General features: G+C 37.5%; 1 protein-coding gene across 2 annotated transcripts in view; it reads left to right on the forward strand.

The window, feature by feature from the left end:
* Positions 1-15,472, forward strand: part of LOC131425582 (lachesin) — a 350,776-nt gene that overhangs the window by 69,436 nt on the left and 265,868 nt on the right. For both annotated transcript variants that reach the window (XM_058587581.1, XM_058587582.1), the window contains exon 2: positions 1,908-2,370. In XM_058587581.1, the coding sequence (XP_058443564.1) occupies positions 2,295-2,370 (76 nt within the window). In that variant the 5' untranslated portion in view covers positions 1,908-2,294. The remainder of the gene's footprint in view (positions 1-1,907; positions 2,371-15,472) is intronic.

Raw genomic sequence — 15,472 nt, forward strand, 5'->3', positions numbered from 1 at the left:
TCGGCAATTCGAAATTCATTGTAAAATTTGTTCGTCGCATTAATTTCTAAATTCAAATAACATGCTTATTTCTATTATGGCTAGAAAAGCTATTTTAATTAGTCTATTACTTAAGTTGTTGTTGGTGACAAGTTTACTTGAAAATAAGTTTTTTACATATTGCGTAAAGATCAGTTATTCCAGTATGTTCTTGTAACGAAACGATAACTACTTTTTAACATATTTTATAGTTAGTTAGATGTTAGTTACAATCATTCGAATTTTTTGTTGCAAACTGGTTACAAATAAGTTACCGTAACAAAAATTGTTGCTTGGACTAGTTGTGGCATAATTTTTTTTTCATTTATTTATGAACACTCAGCTCTTCTCTATTTTCACAGAACCAAAGACACACATTGATTTAAACTCATCGCCTCGACTAGCAAAACAAAAAAACATCGATAAGCCTTTCATCAAGCCGTCAGCTTGCAGCAGCAGCTGCTGCATCTAGGTTCGTTATCGGTATCGGCAAACGTCGCATCTGTTTATCGGTCGAATCGTGAGCTTCCTTTCACACTTACCCAACTTTCTGTTTGCGGAGCGGATGTGACACCACCGCAACAACTTTTCTCATGTTCGGAAAATTGATATTTTATCTCTTTTGTCCGGCAGTCGATGAGGCTACACTGACCTTGTGTTGTTTGGTTTTGCTAGTTTGGCTGGCGTAGCCTGCTTTGTTGTCACAATAGACAAACCAAATCCCGTATGGGAACGCTGCCCGAGTTTGTGCCGTTGTCGATTCCATTCGTAAAACGAAGAACGTGTTTGTATTCTTTAATTAGATCATTTTCACTCTGATCACACAAACGAACACTCCATCTCGCTGCTGGCACGACAGGAAAGCTCCTGCTGTTGCTGCTGCGAAGGAAATAAATGAGCTCACCGTCTGATGATGGGAAAGAGAAAGTGATTTCATCGCTCAAAAGTGAGGAAAATTGTTCGCCGAGACGTGTTGTGGTCGGTTTTATTGCTAACAATGCCACGGCAGGGCGGCACTTCAGACATCCGAGGCAAACGAGTCGAAATCGTTTATTGGTTTACTTTTAGCAGAGCCCCACGTTGGGCATTCTCTATAGCATTTGGTAACTCAAACCGAGTTGATCGTTGCTGCGATATGGCTCACTGAAAACGCAAAATAGCTTCGGATTGTACTCAACATTTAGAAACATGAACTACTGATACAGAAGAGTTTACCTCAAAGCTTCCAGTTGTAAAATATACCCCCATCCCGTTAATACGGATGACAATGTTCGTCGGAAATTTATTCTCTACTCAGCAGGGGATCAAAACCAGACATTTTACACATTGCAGTACATCTCTTCCTAATAAAGTCTTACAAACCATGGAAACTCTCCAGCCAGTGCCAGTGCGAATGCCAAGGTTCGAGTAGCACAAATTAAATCCAATAAAATTCACCAGATTCAGTCTTCCATCCATCCGCTCCGTAAGACACGACCAGAAGAAATCCCTTCCCCCGGTTAGAACTCAGCTTGACACACATACCAACACAAACGCACCCTAGAAAGATTGTGTATGTGCCGAGACATAAATCAAACCCGATAAGGGAGTAACAAGAACCATAAAACATATCACTCAAGAATTGTTCCCCGAACTCCAGTGGAGCAGCAGCAACTTAAGCCCAAGCACATCCCCTCTCACTACATAATTTAATTGGATGGCTCCCCACTAGGGGGCGGTGGGGATAATGTCGGTATGCCTAGACGGTCCTTTCTTCTCCCCCTACCCCGAATCGAGCACCGAACCGACTGTGGTCGATTTGGAAAATCACGGTCACAATTCCCCCCGAACTCCAGCTGTGCGTGAGAATCTTCTTCGGCTGACTGATGTTTTCTCTTATCCTGTTTCAGCACCTTGCTCCAGGAACCCGCATCGCCTTCGCCGCCTTCCGTGACGGTGCGACGGCGATAAATTTTGATTAGACAATCCGGAGGTCCCGCGGTAAGCAAAGCCAAATGATTTAAGACGGTAATCACATAATTGAGCCTGGCACAAGGACAAGTGGAAGCGGAAAAAACTCCAGCTTGAAATCCATTGAAAATGAAGTGACACACCGCCAGTTCGCGCGTGAATACTCTAGTTGATCAGCTCAAGTAGCGTTGAAAAGTTGAAACCTACCTCCCGGATCCCGGATAGTTGGCCCGGTTGTGTCTGGTTTTGGGCTGATACTCCGATCCAACCGGTACAACACCGGCCGCCTAGGCAAAGTTCTCCGAGGAAAAGTTACAAAAACCAAAATGAGCCCGTCATTCAGAATTAGTTTGACATCGTCGGTGCTGCTGGCGATGGCCCTCTGGATGTGCCTGCTGGAAGGTAAGTGTTTTATGGTTGACATATTATGATGGGAAGGATTTCGGGATCCGAATATCACAATTAGCTAGCGGTGAGAGCCCTCCTAGACTGAGTCTAACAGTTGAGCACTGAAGCGTTGTTAGTAAGTGCTTGATTCTGTCCCCGAGCGGAACTGAGGCTCGGTTGGGGCGAAATACGTTCTCAACATGAGGCCGTGAAGCAGTTTGGTTCGAATGTTGGTAGAAATTGAAATTGAGTATTACGTTTTAGTGGGTACAAAATACTGGCGACTATGTTAATATAATATGCTCGGATGATAGAAAAACATCAGTTTTTTCTTATCGATTATTGACGTGAATAGTCTTACTTTATTATGAAGCACCCTGTTCGAGAATGGGTAGAACTTAATCGTGAATAGGATAATTCGGATAGGACAGAAATTCATTTATTAGTATCTTTATATTCGCATACAAAACAAGTCCAGAGCAGGCAGCATCAGTAGTCGGCTGAAGCCAGTAATTTCGGACGTTGTGTCCACTCTTGCTCTGGAGCCATTGCATCTGCTTATGTCAAATTGATCAAATGAAATTTTCAATTAATCGTCACACTTTTGAATCAGCAAATGCACGAGAGTCTGCTTAGTCATTATTATGAACCAACACCGAACACGCGAACCCAGAATATAGACTATATTTGTCATGATTTGTATTTGTTTTTTAGCCGACGAAATTACATCAATAGCCCAAATGTATGCAATTATATATTTATATAAGCTTGCGATACAGATATCGATATTTAAGTTTCTTTTCGCCAAGCTTGTGTTCAAATTTTGTATGCAATTCGTTATATTTATAGCGTTTCTCTACCACTACTACCATTCTGTGATTTCGGTTGAAGTGATAAACTTTTTCTCATAATCAATCGAGTTCATCTTATATAAATTAGAAATTAATCTTAAGCACTCCAAATTTACCCTAGGGTAGTTGGCAATTTATCATGCGAAACGACATAACATGGAATTTCAGTTTTTGCAATGACTGAGCGGTAATATATATTGGAGAAGCCAAGTGAAAGAAAAACTATCAGAAAAGATGATTTATTGGAAAAAGATACGCTCAGAGACAGGACTCGAACCTGCGTTCTTATGCATTCCGTGCATACGCGCTACCATTTCGCCACTCTGATCTTGTTTTAGCCACTCCAAAACTCGAAACAGACTTAGTAGCAACGTACATCGAACATGGTCTACATCCTGGCCGTCACCCGACCGATACCTTACATCCAAACATCTTCTCTGTCCATCAAACACTAGTCCTCTCGCTTTATACCTATTTCTCCGATCAAGCATTGAGTAGGAGAGTGTATTTATAATCGCTTGTCACCTTCTTAATGGTGCCAGTCGCTGGCTGGATATCGTCAGCGACAGACCCCTATGAAGGTTGTATTGATTGTCTGCCCTTTCCTACCAGAAGCAGATTGTTACGGAAAATCAAACCGCAATTTGATATGTTTACGTTTCGTCTTTGACTCATCAGTGCATAACAGTTCAAATTGAACTGCTTTATGCAAAACTCGGCAGTTCAATTTGAACCGCTAAGCAGACGTAGTTTTGAATTGTTATGCACTGATGAGTCAAAGACGAAACGTAAACATATCAAAATCGGTTATGTGCCCTAGCACAAAATTTGGCTAACCCCTGAATGACAAAACCGCAATTGTTTTTTAACGATTTATTAATTTTTAGACGATGTCCAGCCAGCGACTGGCACCATTTAAGAAGGTGACAAGCTATTATAAATACACTCTCCTACTCAATGCTTGTTCGGAGAAATAGGTATGAAGCGAGAAGACTTGTGTTTGATGGACAGAGAAGTGGTTTGGATGTAAGGTACCGGTCGGGTGACGGCCAGGATGTAGACCATGTTCGATGTACGTTGCTACTATGTCTGTTTCGAGTTTTGGAGTGGCTAAAACAAGATCAGAGTGGCGAAATGGTAGCGCTTATGCACGGAATGCATAAGAACGCAGGTTCGAGTCCTGTCTCTGAGCGTATCTTTTACCAATAAATCATCTTTTCTGTTAGTTTTTCTTTCACTTGGCTTCTCGAATATATATTTCCGCTCAGTCATTGCAAAAACTGAACTTAGTCATGGCGGCTTTACCTCAAACCAAAAATTAATAAATCGTTATGGAATTTCATCCGAGCTTGCATGACACAAGATCAGAGCATACCAATTGAAGCTTCAAATCGTTTTATGGAACTTTTTGTCTTGCTGTCTAGCAACAACCTACCTTTAGCAAGCTACGTGTAGGACTGAAACGTTAGCTATAATTTTGCTTATATTTCTAGCTTCGCGTGCTTCCAACAGCTTTGCATCGTTTGACCAATCAGAACGCTGCTTTTCCTTTGATATATCGCTTACTCCTTCAAAACCGTCGACTATGGCAGGGAAATCCGGTATGCTGGAAATTTTTTGCAGACAAAATAGGACACTGATAGCTAATAATCAACATTTCAATGATATACAATTAAAAATACATGGCTATGAACATTCAAATCAATACGTAGAAATATTTCCAATCAAATGGTGACATGATATTAATAATTGATACAAAATTGACTGAGCTGTAATTGTTCAAAACCTGACCACATTTCTACGTGTATTTTTCTTGAGTTTCTAGTTTGCACCCCTATATAGAAAACAAAAATGTGTTCCACATTAAAACAATTTAACAAAATAAATACCTGCGTACCAATAGAGTCGAATTACTTTTTTACCATAATTTTTTTTTATCACTGATCAGTAATATAGGAGCAGAACTGACAGATCGGAAAATGAACAAACATACGACAGGTCGGTACAGAGATGCCAGATCTGCATATTTGTCTGTAAATCTGCTGATTTCGTACATAGTGCTGCAGACAGTTTTTGTTGTGCAGAATTTGAAAATCGAGTTACCGTTGACCGAATTTTGAAATTGTCGCGACCTTTTTAGCGTATCATACTTTATAGAAAATTACTACCAGTAACACATACTTACTAACTGTAGTTTTTTTTCGGATGTACAGACCAGAGTTAACATATTCACAAATTTTTCTGTAAAACCACAGATTTTTTGCCTATTTTTCCACGCAGATTCTGTGTCACAGAACACAAATTTTATCAAAATTCACAGATTTCTACAGATTTTTATGAATGTTTCATAAAATGACAGATTTTCAAAACGTTTTTCACAGATTTTCACAGGTTATGATCGAAAATATGCAACACAGATGGTCAGTTACAAAATTTAAATCTAGATTTTATAACAAGAAAAACTGGCAGCCCCAGTAATGTTTTACTCGTGTTTCAAATATACCAAAAATAGAACGGCATCGTTGACCAGTTTTAAATTTGACAGAAGAACTGGTCGAATAAATAAAACTAGAACGGCTTGCTGGGGATACGTTTGTTCCAGTTTCTGCTCTATTATGGATCTTCCATATAGAACTTCTAGCAGCTGAATTTGCTCTGAGTCGGTATCCAAGTTGGCGGGATAACGTTTGCCCGCCGATTAGATGCCTACTGTGCACTTTCAACGTAAATGGTTTTGTTTTGGAATAAAACTCTGGAGTACAAATACTTCTTGTCAAACTCAGGGAAGATCATAAGGGTGATCAGTGAAAGAAGGTTTGTAATGGGATAAAAATACTCGAACTTACATGTGGATCTAAATTCGTAAAATCGTCCAGAAAAAAATTACAATTTTAGTTTTATGTTCGAATGTTTAAATTTCGTTCACGGATAAAAATCCACTGAAGGCTCATTAATTCATCAATCTCACGAAAAGATATGTTTCATTATTTTCATGTTTTCCTAATTTTCCTAATCATTAACGAAACATTGGAAAAAATATTCCTAAATGTTTTTGTTAACATACTTGTAAGTTTTCCAACAACATTATACCGTTTGTTCACAAATAATTCTCTTAAAAATATGATAATTATTACATATGCTGTATAAAGTTGTGTCTGTGAATATGTCTGATAATGTTCCGCACTCGGGTTTCGAAATGTTTGAACCTACACGCTTAAAAATAGTTACTCAAAAATGAGTAAGATCTCACTCATCTACAGAAAAAGTGGAACAACTCTAATTTAGAGTAACTCCGAAGTTACTCAAATTTGAGTTCTTCCACTGGAAACGATATATGGGTAAAATCTACTCATTTACTGAGTAATACTTTATTTGTACATGTACCAAAAATAGAGTAACTATCACTCAAATTTTGAGTGAAATTTTCTTTCACATATACCAAATTTGCAAAAAAAATTGCTCCTTTTCTGAGTGTATTGTATTAAAATATTAAGTAATTGAACTCAATACTATATCAAGTGGTGGTTGCTTGGAGTAGTGTGTCAATCGCAAATTAACATACATGTCAGTTATGCTCAGGCACCAATCATACACTTATTCCTCATAAATGAGATTTGAGCATATTCGGTTCCATTCCAAAGCACAACACGGAGTTTATCATTCCGGTTTTTGCAGACACAACACCGTTTATGTTGAGCGACTCACCCTCGAAATACGCCATCTCACTAACAAAATATACAACCTGTTGCTACAAATGGTTATTAGAACTTTTAGACTGATCTTGCGAATAGTAACAAAAACACGAGTTAATGCGTTAAACTCAAATTTAGAGTAGGAGTTACTCAATATCATTGATGATAACTACTCAATTTTTGACTTTCTCATGTATCATTTGAAAATGAGTAACTAGAATTCAAACTCTGAGTAACTTTTTCTAAGCGTGTAGTGTGAGTAATGTCAATTCGAATCATCGCTTCGATCTTATGCGAGAACTTTCAACTGACTATTTGCTCTTGATAAATTTCACACAACACCGATTATTGCGAAACTGTTTCTATTTTGGTGAGGGCCGAGACATACTCAGTGTTTGAAATGGAGCGAAAAAATGTAGGAAATTTCTCTCATGGATAACGTATTGAGAGGCAGCGAGTTCTTGTAGCACTTGTATACCAGATTGATGATGTTTTGCACAATGTAGAGAAATATCGACTCGGTCTCGGTGGAATTATCTGCAATCATAAACATTCTGGTCCAGAATTCGATTTTCAAATCGGGATCCAAAATTCGGCTTCGAAATTGTAATCCTAGAAACCAGATCCGGAGTTTGACTCAAAATTTTTGAAAATTTAGTTACACTTCTAGAATTGTGAAACTGAATTCTGAACCTGGATTCAGAAATGCATTTTAGAGCCGAATTGTGGGAATACAACATACATTTGAATCTGAATTCTGGTTCTGAATTTCAATCTTAAGTCTCACAGTTTCAGTTTCAAAATTCAGTTTCAAAATTCTGAATCTAAAAAAAATCGGACATGAATTTCGAACTTGGATCTGAATTTGGAAACTGCATTCAGGAACTGAGATTAGAATTCTGTTTTCAGTTTCAGAATTCTGGAACTGAATTCTAAATCTGAATTTTGGAACTGTATTTCAGCTCCTGAATTCGGTTTCCAAATTCAGATCAAAGCTCGAAATTCATTTCCAAATTTCAGAAATTTAACACTGGAACTCGACCGTGGAATCTGAATGAGAAACTAATCTTCTGATCTGAATTCCGGAAATAAAAACGAGAATCTGATCTTAGGTTCTGAAACTAAATTTCAGAACTGAGGTCTAGAATTGGATTTTGAAGCTGGATTATGGTCTGAACTGAACGAGTCAACTAGTTTAACTCGAATGAATAAAAGATTTAAATATTTTAAGCGAACATGTTAAAATTTAATGGCTATCTCATTCTACTGAAATTTCTATCAGAAATTGATGATCATATCTCCGATGACGAGTTGATACGTTGTAAAAAACACGAGAAATCCGCAATTTTTGAACTGGATTATGTATCTGGAGCTGAATTCTAGACCTGGAACTGTAACTATATTTAGAAACTGAATTCTCGTGGGTACAAGAAAGGTAATCTGTCGTCATGAGTTTTCCTTTTTGATACTCGTTGCTACCATACATATCAGAAAACCTTAATTTGGAATTGTTTGTGGGTTATGTCAAATAACTAAAATTTTTCATTACAAATTGCTGATCATATTTCCGATGGCTTGTAGCAAAAAATATGTTGATACGTCAGATACAACAAGAGATATTCACGATCAAAATCTGATCATTCTTTCAGAGAGTAAATTTTGAAAAGACGCCCCCATAGTAAAGTAAGTCGTATTCACTACAAAATATTTCACAAGAATCGACGACGTTTATTTAAATCAGCGTAAGAATCGCTTGCCACTTTAAAACGATCCTTTTATCCTAACCAACCAGTCCGTCCAGTCAAAAGCACAATGGAATTGCTGGGCACGTTTCCTGACCAAACAAAGTAGAGAAAAAAAACCGGCAAAAAAAGGATGCAACTCGTACATATAAGTTTTCCGACCCAAAGAGGAAAACAATCTTTCGCCACCGGAAGGTAGCAGTAAAGTGAAATAGCAAACAAATAATTAAACACTCGTGCCGAGAAGGGCGGCTACGTGACGGCGAGTATGTCCGGCAAACACTTTTGTTCGTAACACCTTTCGGAATGTTTCGGGGAAAATTACACCCTGGAGATAGAGCATGGATTCACCGGGGCGGGAGACACCTGCATGAAATTGTGATTCAAACTTCGTAGTTAAGCATCAAACACGAAATCAATCTGAAAATTTGCGAAAGAAATTTATTTATTTAGGAATAAGGGAAAAGCCCACTGGAGCTGAAACTCTGCCATTCTCCTTCTTCAACAGGCATAAAACATTCTCATCTTTCAAATAAAAGTTGAAGAAATCGTCGAAAGTTAAAGTTTTTTGCTCTGGGCATTAGCAAAAAAAAACACGTAACTGGCAACCCTGCTCTCAAAACTGACAGTGGGTACAAATGAAGCGAAACAAAAAACATGAATCAGATTTTTGTGTTATCACTTAAAGTAGAAAAAATTCTGCGCCTACTTTTCCGAAAAACGAAGTCATCGCAGAAAAAAAATTAAATCCATAAACAGATTGAGGTTAGCCGTAACTGTAAAACAATTTGTAACTCAAACTGAATCGATTAATTGTTTGTAACGAGATTACTGAAATTTAACCAGTTCATATATAAAGAACTATTACATGAAGAAAATAACTGCGCACTGCAAGCTGACCGCATTTTGGATCATGTTTTTTTTCTTCTTTCTTCCATTGGAAACACCGACATCCAAACAAACAAAGGACTAACGGCGTTGGTACTGCGAGTGCCAAGTTGTACTCATTCGTGGAGGATTTTTTTTCCTGTCGGCATTCAAACTGTAGACATAAAACATCGAGGAAAGTACGTCCACACACACAAACACACCGGAAAAGTTTCCCTGTTCGCAGCCCAATATAGATGGCAGCTACAAAACACGGAACAAAGTGGTGCCAGGCCAGCCAGTGGATGAATAGGAACGGAACGGAACGAGTTCGGAGTTGGTCGGACGACCAGATCGTATCGGAGGCCGCCCGTTAACCGGATTCTGTCCGAAAGCTCCATGCGAATGCGGACGGAAGGAATTTGAAGGCTAGAAGTTTTGTGAAATCTGTGTAAACGTGGCAAACATCGCGTACGAAGTTGTTGGCTTACTGAATGGAAAAAAATACGGCCAGAGGGGAACGGCACGAAGCACCGAGCTGGATGAGTGTATTTTAATAATTTTATGTTTGAAACTTGGGCTGTAGAAACATGTGCAACATGCTTCCGTTTTTTTTGCAACTTTTATAGATTCGTGTTCATAATTGTTTTCTTTGGCTGGCGGCTGCGGATGGATAAGTGATTTCTTCCCACTAGGTATTTCGTTAGTATGCTCTTCGTAAAATAAAGGTTATTGCATAGTTGTCAGTTATCTTAACTATTCATAAAATAAGTGACATGCCATATAAAAAATGCCGTATTCTTGCGTTTTTTCGTGAATACGGCTTACTTTACTATGGGACGCCTTTTCAAAATTTACCCTCTAGGAGAATTCCAGTATCCAGAACTCAATTTAGTATTGTATCAATCCGCACAGGAAGCAGCTCTGCTGCGGGACGTTCGCTTCAAACAAGAGTGATTTCGTCATCCTGCTGCTGGTCGTTTGCATTGGAGAAAAATGGACAACGATGGGGAACATTATACAAAATTAGCCCTTCTGATGATTCCAAATGTCATCTCAAGAACTGCAAATATCACTTATATGCAAATCGGAGGTAAAAATCATCAGTTTAGTGCAAATCTAGAATAATATGAATAACCGGATTGACGTGAATACGAATAACATTGGCTAGCCGAAACGCAAACTGTGCTCTTATAAAGTACTATATCAATTCCGGAGAAACGACAAATGCCGGTTGAAATTTTGCTTCGAATGCTCTTTTTTCATTCGTTTGAGTATATTACCACGTCACTCATCAACCTGAAATACGATCTGGATAAATTCAAAAGCAGGCTAGTATGCTAAAAACGGTTTCAAGGGTGTCCGCGAAAATTGAGTGTTTATTAACCACTTGCTCATTTTACCTAATTACTCCGGAATCGGAAGTCAAATCCGAGTATAATTCAATATCAGGCTAATATTAGACCTTTCATTTGTATCTAAGCTTACAATAATCGGGTTTGGGTTTTGCCTTTCTCTATAGAAAGGTATTGAAATTACTGAAAAAACTGACTTTCGAATGGAGCCTCGGAAACCCATAATGTTATACTTCATTCGACTTAGCTCGACGAGATCGGAAAATGTTTCTGTGTATGTAAATTTTAAATATATTTTTTCCGCTCAATTTTTTCTGAGATGACTACACCGATTTTTAAAAAACTTAGGCTCGTTTGAGAGCATTGATCAAGCTCGAAGATAAATTTTAAGTTCCTGAGATATACAATGAGCTCTTTTTGCACGCTTCTTTTTTCGCGGATTCCTGAAATAACGTTTTTTTTTTCGCATGATTTTTTTAAGCAGTACGCATCCCCAGCGTCAAAAGAGACCTCAGTGTAATGGCATAATTGACATAATCGACAAACTGCACCTTCTCATAGGCTCAAACTTCTCGAAAATAATAAATGAGTTTTGATAAACTTAGGCTTATTTCAAAGCAGGAATGATGTCTCTGATCAAGTTTGGGAAATTGCGTCAAACATTCCGGGTTCAGGAGATGTATTCTTCTATATAGCTTAACCGACAAAACGTAGTATTTTTCAGTGCACCAAAATTTCAAAATGTCTTGGAAATGTTTGAAAGCTACTATTAGGTTATTTGATAAGCTCACTACTTCTATTGGACCATTGATCAAGTTCGAAGTTCAAATGGCTGTCATATCTGGTACCGGAGATATAATTCGTATAATTGACCTAATCTATCATCCGCACATTTTTTCAAAAAGTTTAAATATATTATTGCTTTCGGTTTTTGGAATGCTGTCGAATATGCGGCATAATCGCTGACAGGCCCGTACCCAGGATTTCGTTTCGGGAGAAGCCCTGATTAAACATAAAACATCTAACTTTTTTATGTATCTGATACTCATTACCTCTTATTTCTTAGAAGCCTAAATGCAGATTCAAAAGTAATTAATGAACTGAAAAAAAAATTCTGAATTCGCATAGAAAGTAATTAACACTTTAAGTAAATTATATATTAGTAGGGATTCGACATTTCGAGTGAATCGAAATCGAAGAATTGCTGAAGAAATATTCATCTATTTTACAGAGCACGAAGGTTGATGAGAGCACAGCGAAGACCACAAAGATTTACGCTGATGCGATATATTTTTAGAATGCACTGCAAAAATCATTCGTGAATAGCATGAAAATGAGGGGAAAAGGGTGACTTCCTTGTTTGGACTCGTGAGGAACAGAGAATCTTCTGAACTCCGCACTTCAATTTATAAGTCATATTAGTTGATAGCCATACAAACTTACTTTGGCGGTTCCCGATTTCAGGATCCGGAAGTAACGGTCGAAACCTAAATGAAGGTCACATCGAATTCTTAATATTTTGGAATGAATAAGCGCAATGAGATCGTGATAGTTAGGGTATCCCAAATTGGGTTAATATGGTGGATAGGGAAGTAATCAGAACCCTAAAGTGTAATACGTTGCCATAGGTGGTAGCGATATATTTGCCATGACAATCTAAGAAAACTCACATCAAACCTGTCCGATTGAGATCCAGGTTTCATGAACAATTACCAACCAACACCAAAAGTCTAGCCGAATCTGCATCAGCATAGCCAAACATGCTTCCGAAGTGCGCTTGCGTTCGAACTTTTTAGTCCTCAGTATGCATCCGTGACATTCAGCGAAAATCTTTTTATCTACAGAATCTTACTTAAATTATGGAAAGTGTTATTAGCCTGCGCATCTTTCCTTTCCAGTCCCTTGTAAGCGCATCGGAGCCCCTGCGCTGCGAGCTCGATCACCACGAAACTCTCGAAACCACAATTTCACGGTGCAATCCAAAGGGGCACTAGACTCATAATCTCGTATCATAACTTTTGTTTTTGGTTTTCTTCACCTTTTCGCCTCCCAAACAAGACCAAAGTCTTTTCTTAAAGAAAAAGGCAGTATCACGCCACCTGATTTAGACACATCAAGGTGCACTTTTTATTTACATTTGACCCCGTTACTCCGAAACCGATAATCAGATTTTTTGAAAAATCAAAAATAAAATTATTTTTTTTCAAAATTCTTTGTTATTTCTTCGTAAGATTTTTTTTCATTTTGTGCCACGAAACACGTTAAAATACAAGAAAACTAATGAATCTTAAAGACAGTTGAAGAGGTAATCTATTAGAAAGTTTCCCGAAGAAAAACTTTGTTGATTTTCGAAAAACGATGTTTTTATAGGAATAAATGTGCCAAATATAGTACGCTTATGGAAAACCACACATAATTTGTGAAAAATGTGTTTTTATAAACCAGTGATTTTTTTCGATTTTGTTTTCAAAATATCTCGAAAAAAACGACTCCAATCGCCTAGAGGTCAAAGAATAATTTATTCAAAATTTCATAATAATTACAAAAATAATTACATAATTTGGCAATGGAGAACCCAGACTAACTTATAAAGGGCGAATTCTAATGAAATATCTATTTTCTCGATTTTGTTTCTCATATATCTCGTAAATGGCTGTATTTAGGAAGTGTTTAAAAATAGTGTTGCCTAAAACACATATGTCCGTTTCAAGAGTTTGCCTTGAGTGAAAAAATCTCTGTCTGCAAAGTTTCATGTAAATAGAAGTGTGTCGGGCCAGAATTTTGGCATTCATGGACGATTTGGCGCAGAATTGCTCTATCGTAAGTAAGTTTATTACGAAAATGTGTGTGCTCGATTGGCGTCACCCGGTGGATACATGCTCCCTTACAATTTCACGTACATACGACATAAAATATGTACACTGAAGTATTTTCTCATGCGAGTTTACGTACCGCATAACTCTGAAAATTCGCATAAAAAACCGTATAACCTTGGAACTTCGCATAAAAAAAAACGCATAACTCTGAAAATTCGCATAAAAAAAGTCGCATACAAAAAGACCTCAATGTAAATGCACAATTTTAATTTCCAAAGATATGTAAACTAGTGAAAAAAATTATAGCATTGCTGACAAATCGCTATTTGAAAACAGATAACGATAAGAGACGCGGATGAAGTGAGCTTACCACCACCACCACCCCGACGAACTGAGCAAATGTCTCCTTATCTCTCTCTCTCTCTCTCTCTCTCTCTCTCTGTGTGTGTGTGTATGTTTGTGTCTGTATGTATGTGTATGTGGATGTAAACAAAAGTGTTTACTCACTTTTCTCGGAAATGGCTGAACCGATTTTCACAAACTAAGATTCAAATGAAAGGTCTTTTCATTTCCTAAAAATTTGTAAAACATTCAATCTGGATCCGATCTTGATTTTAATTAAAGCTCATATTATCTTTGAAGCTACTATGAAATTTCATGCGGATCCGACCTCCGGTTCCGCAGTTACAGGGCGATGAGTGTCAAAGTTTACAAATTACCATATAGAATGACGTGGGGGTATGGTGGAAGAAGAAGACACAAAATAAACGATTCGTACTTTGTTCAATTTCGTACACGCTATAAAGAAAACAAAACGGTTACGGATGTCTGCTACTAGTGTGTGATATTGGTAAAAGACGGTGCTGCGGTTGATAAAAATTTTAAGTGCGACCGAGAGAATAAAAGAATGTCAATGAATTGAAGTTTTTTTTTAAATATGAATTTTCACAGCCGGTAGTGCAGTTATACCATGCCGGTGGTGTAGTGATGTCCATAATAATCATAATAATAATAGTAATAATCCTACTACATGTTTAATGCTGCTGATTCATGCTATTTAGCTTTACTTACATATGCAGAACCAACAGAAATGCAGGTTTGCTTCGTTTGTAAGATTTCGTTTAATTGGTTTAATCGAAATAGAGCATGAGATAGTGAGAATAGGTTTAACTATGTTTCAAAACTGTTCCAATTTGGAGGTCATTTTTGTTGCTGGCAAATATACCAATTTAGGGTATTACGGTCATCTGAATCCGGTTTCGAAAGAATTGGAAATAGTGATTAAAAACTGCAAAAAGGATCTCACTCACTTTTCTTTAAGATGGTCAAATCGAAATTCTCAAACTTCAACGTAAAAGTTTTACAGTTTCATACGGAATTCCTATATTTATTGTGGATACTACTTCCGTTGTTTTTGCGAATTCCTCAGTAATATTTATGATGTTATGAGTACTTTGAGAAAGGCATCATTACACCACTAGGTGGATTAAAACAGGTTTTGTTTCGATTTTGGAAATCCTAATATTTCGATTTTGGAATGTCGCAATAATTGCCTATTGAAAAAAAAAACGCAAAAAATTTAATGTATGAAAAGGAGACGGTACTCCTGGCAGCCGGCTATCCGGAGTTTTGCGAATCTCGGAAAACAATTGTTTCAAATAGTACAAATTGACACAAAAAACGACAAAATATCAATGGTAGAATATTATTAGAATATTTGCTAATAAATTATCCCTTCTTGTGATACATGCAGAGATGCCAGTTCTGCAGATTTTTCTGTAAATCAGACATTAT

The sequence above is a fragment of the Malaya genurostris genome, chromosome 1 (genome assembly GCF_030247185.1).
Source record: "Malaya genurostris strain Urasoe2022 chromosome 1, Malgen_1.1, whole genome shotgun sequence".
Lineage (NCBI taxonomy): Eukaryota > Metazoa > Arthropoda > Insecta > Diptera > Culicidae > Malaya > Malaya genurostris.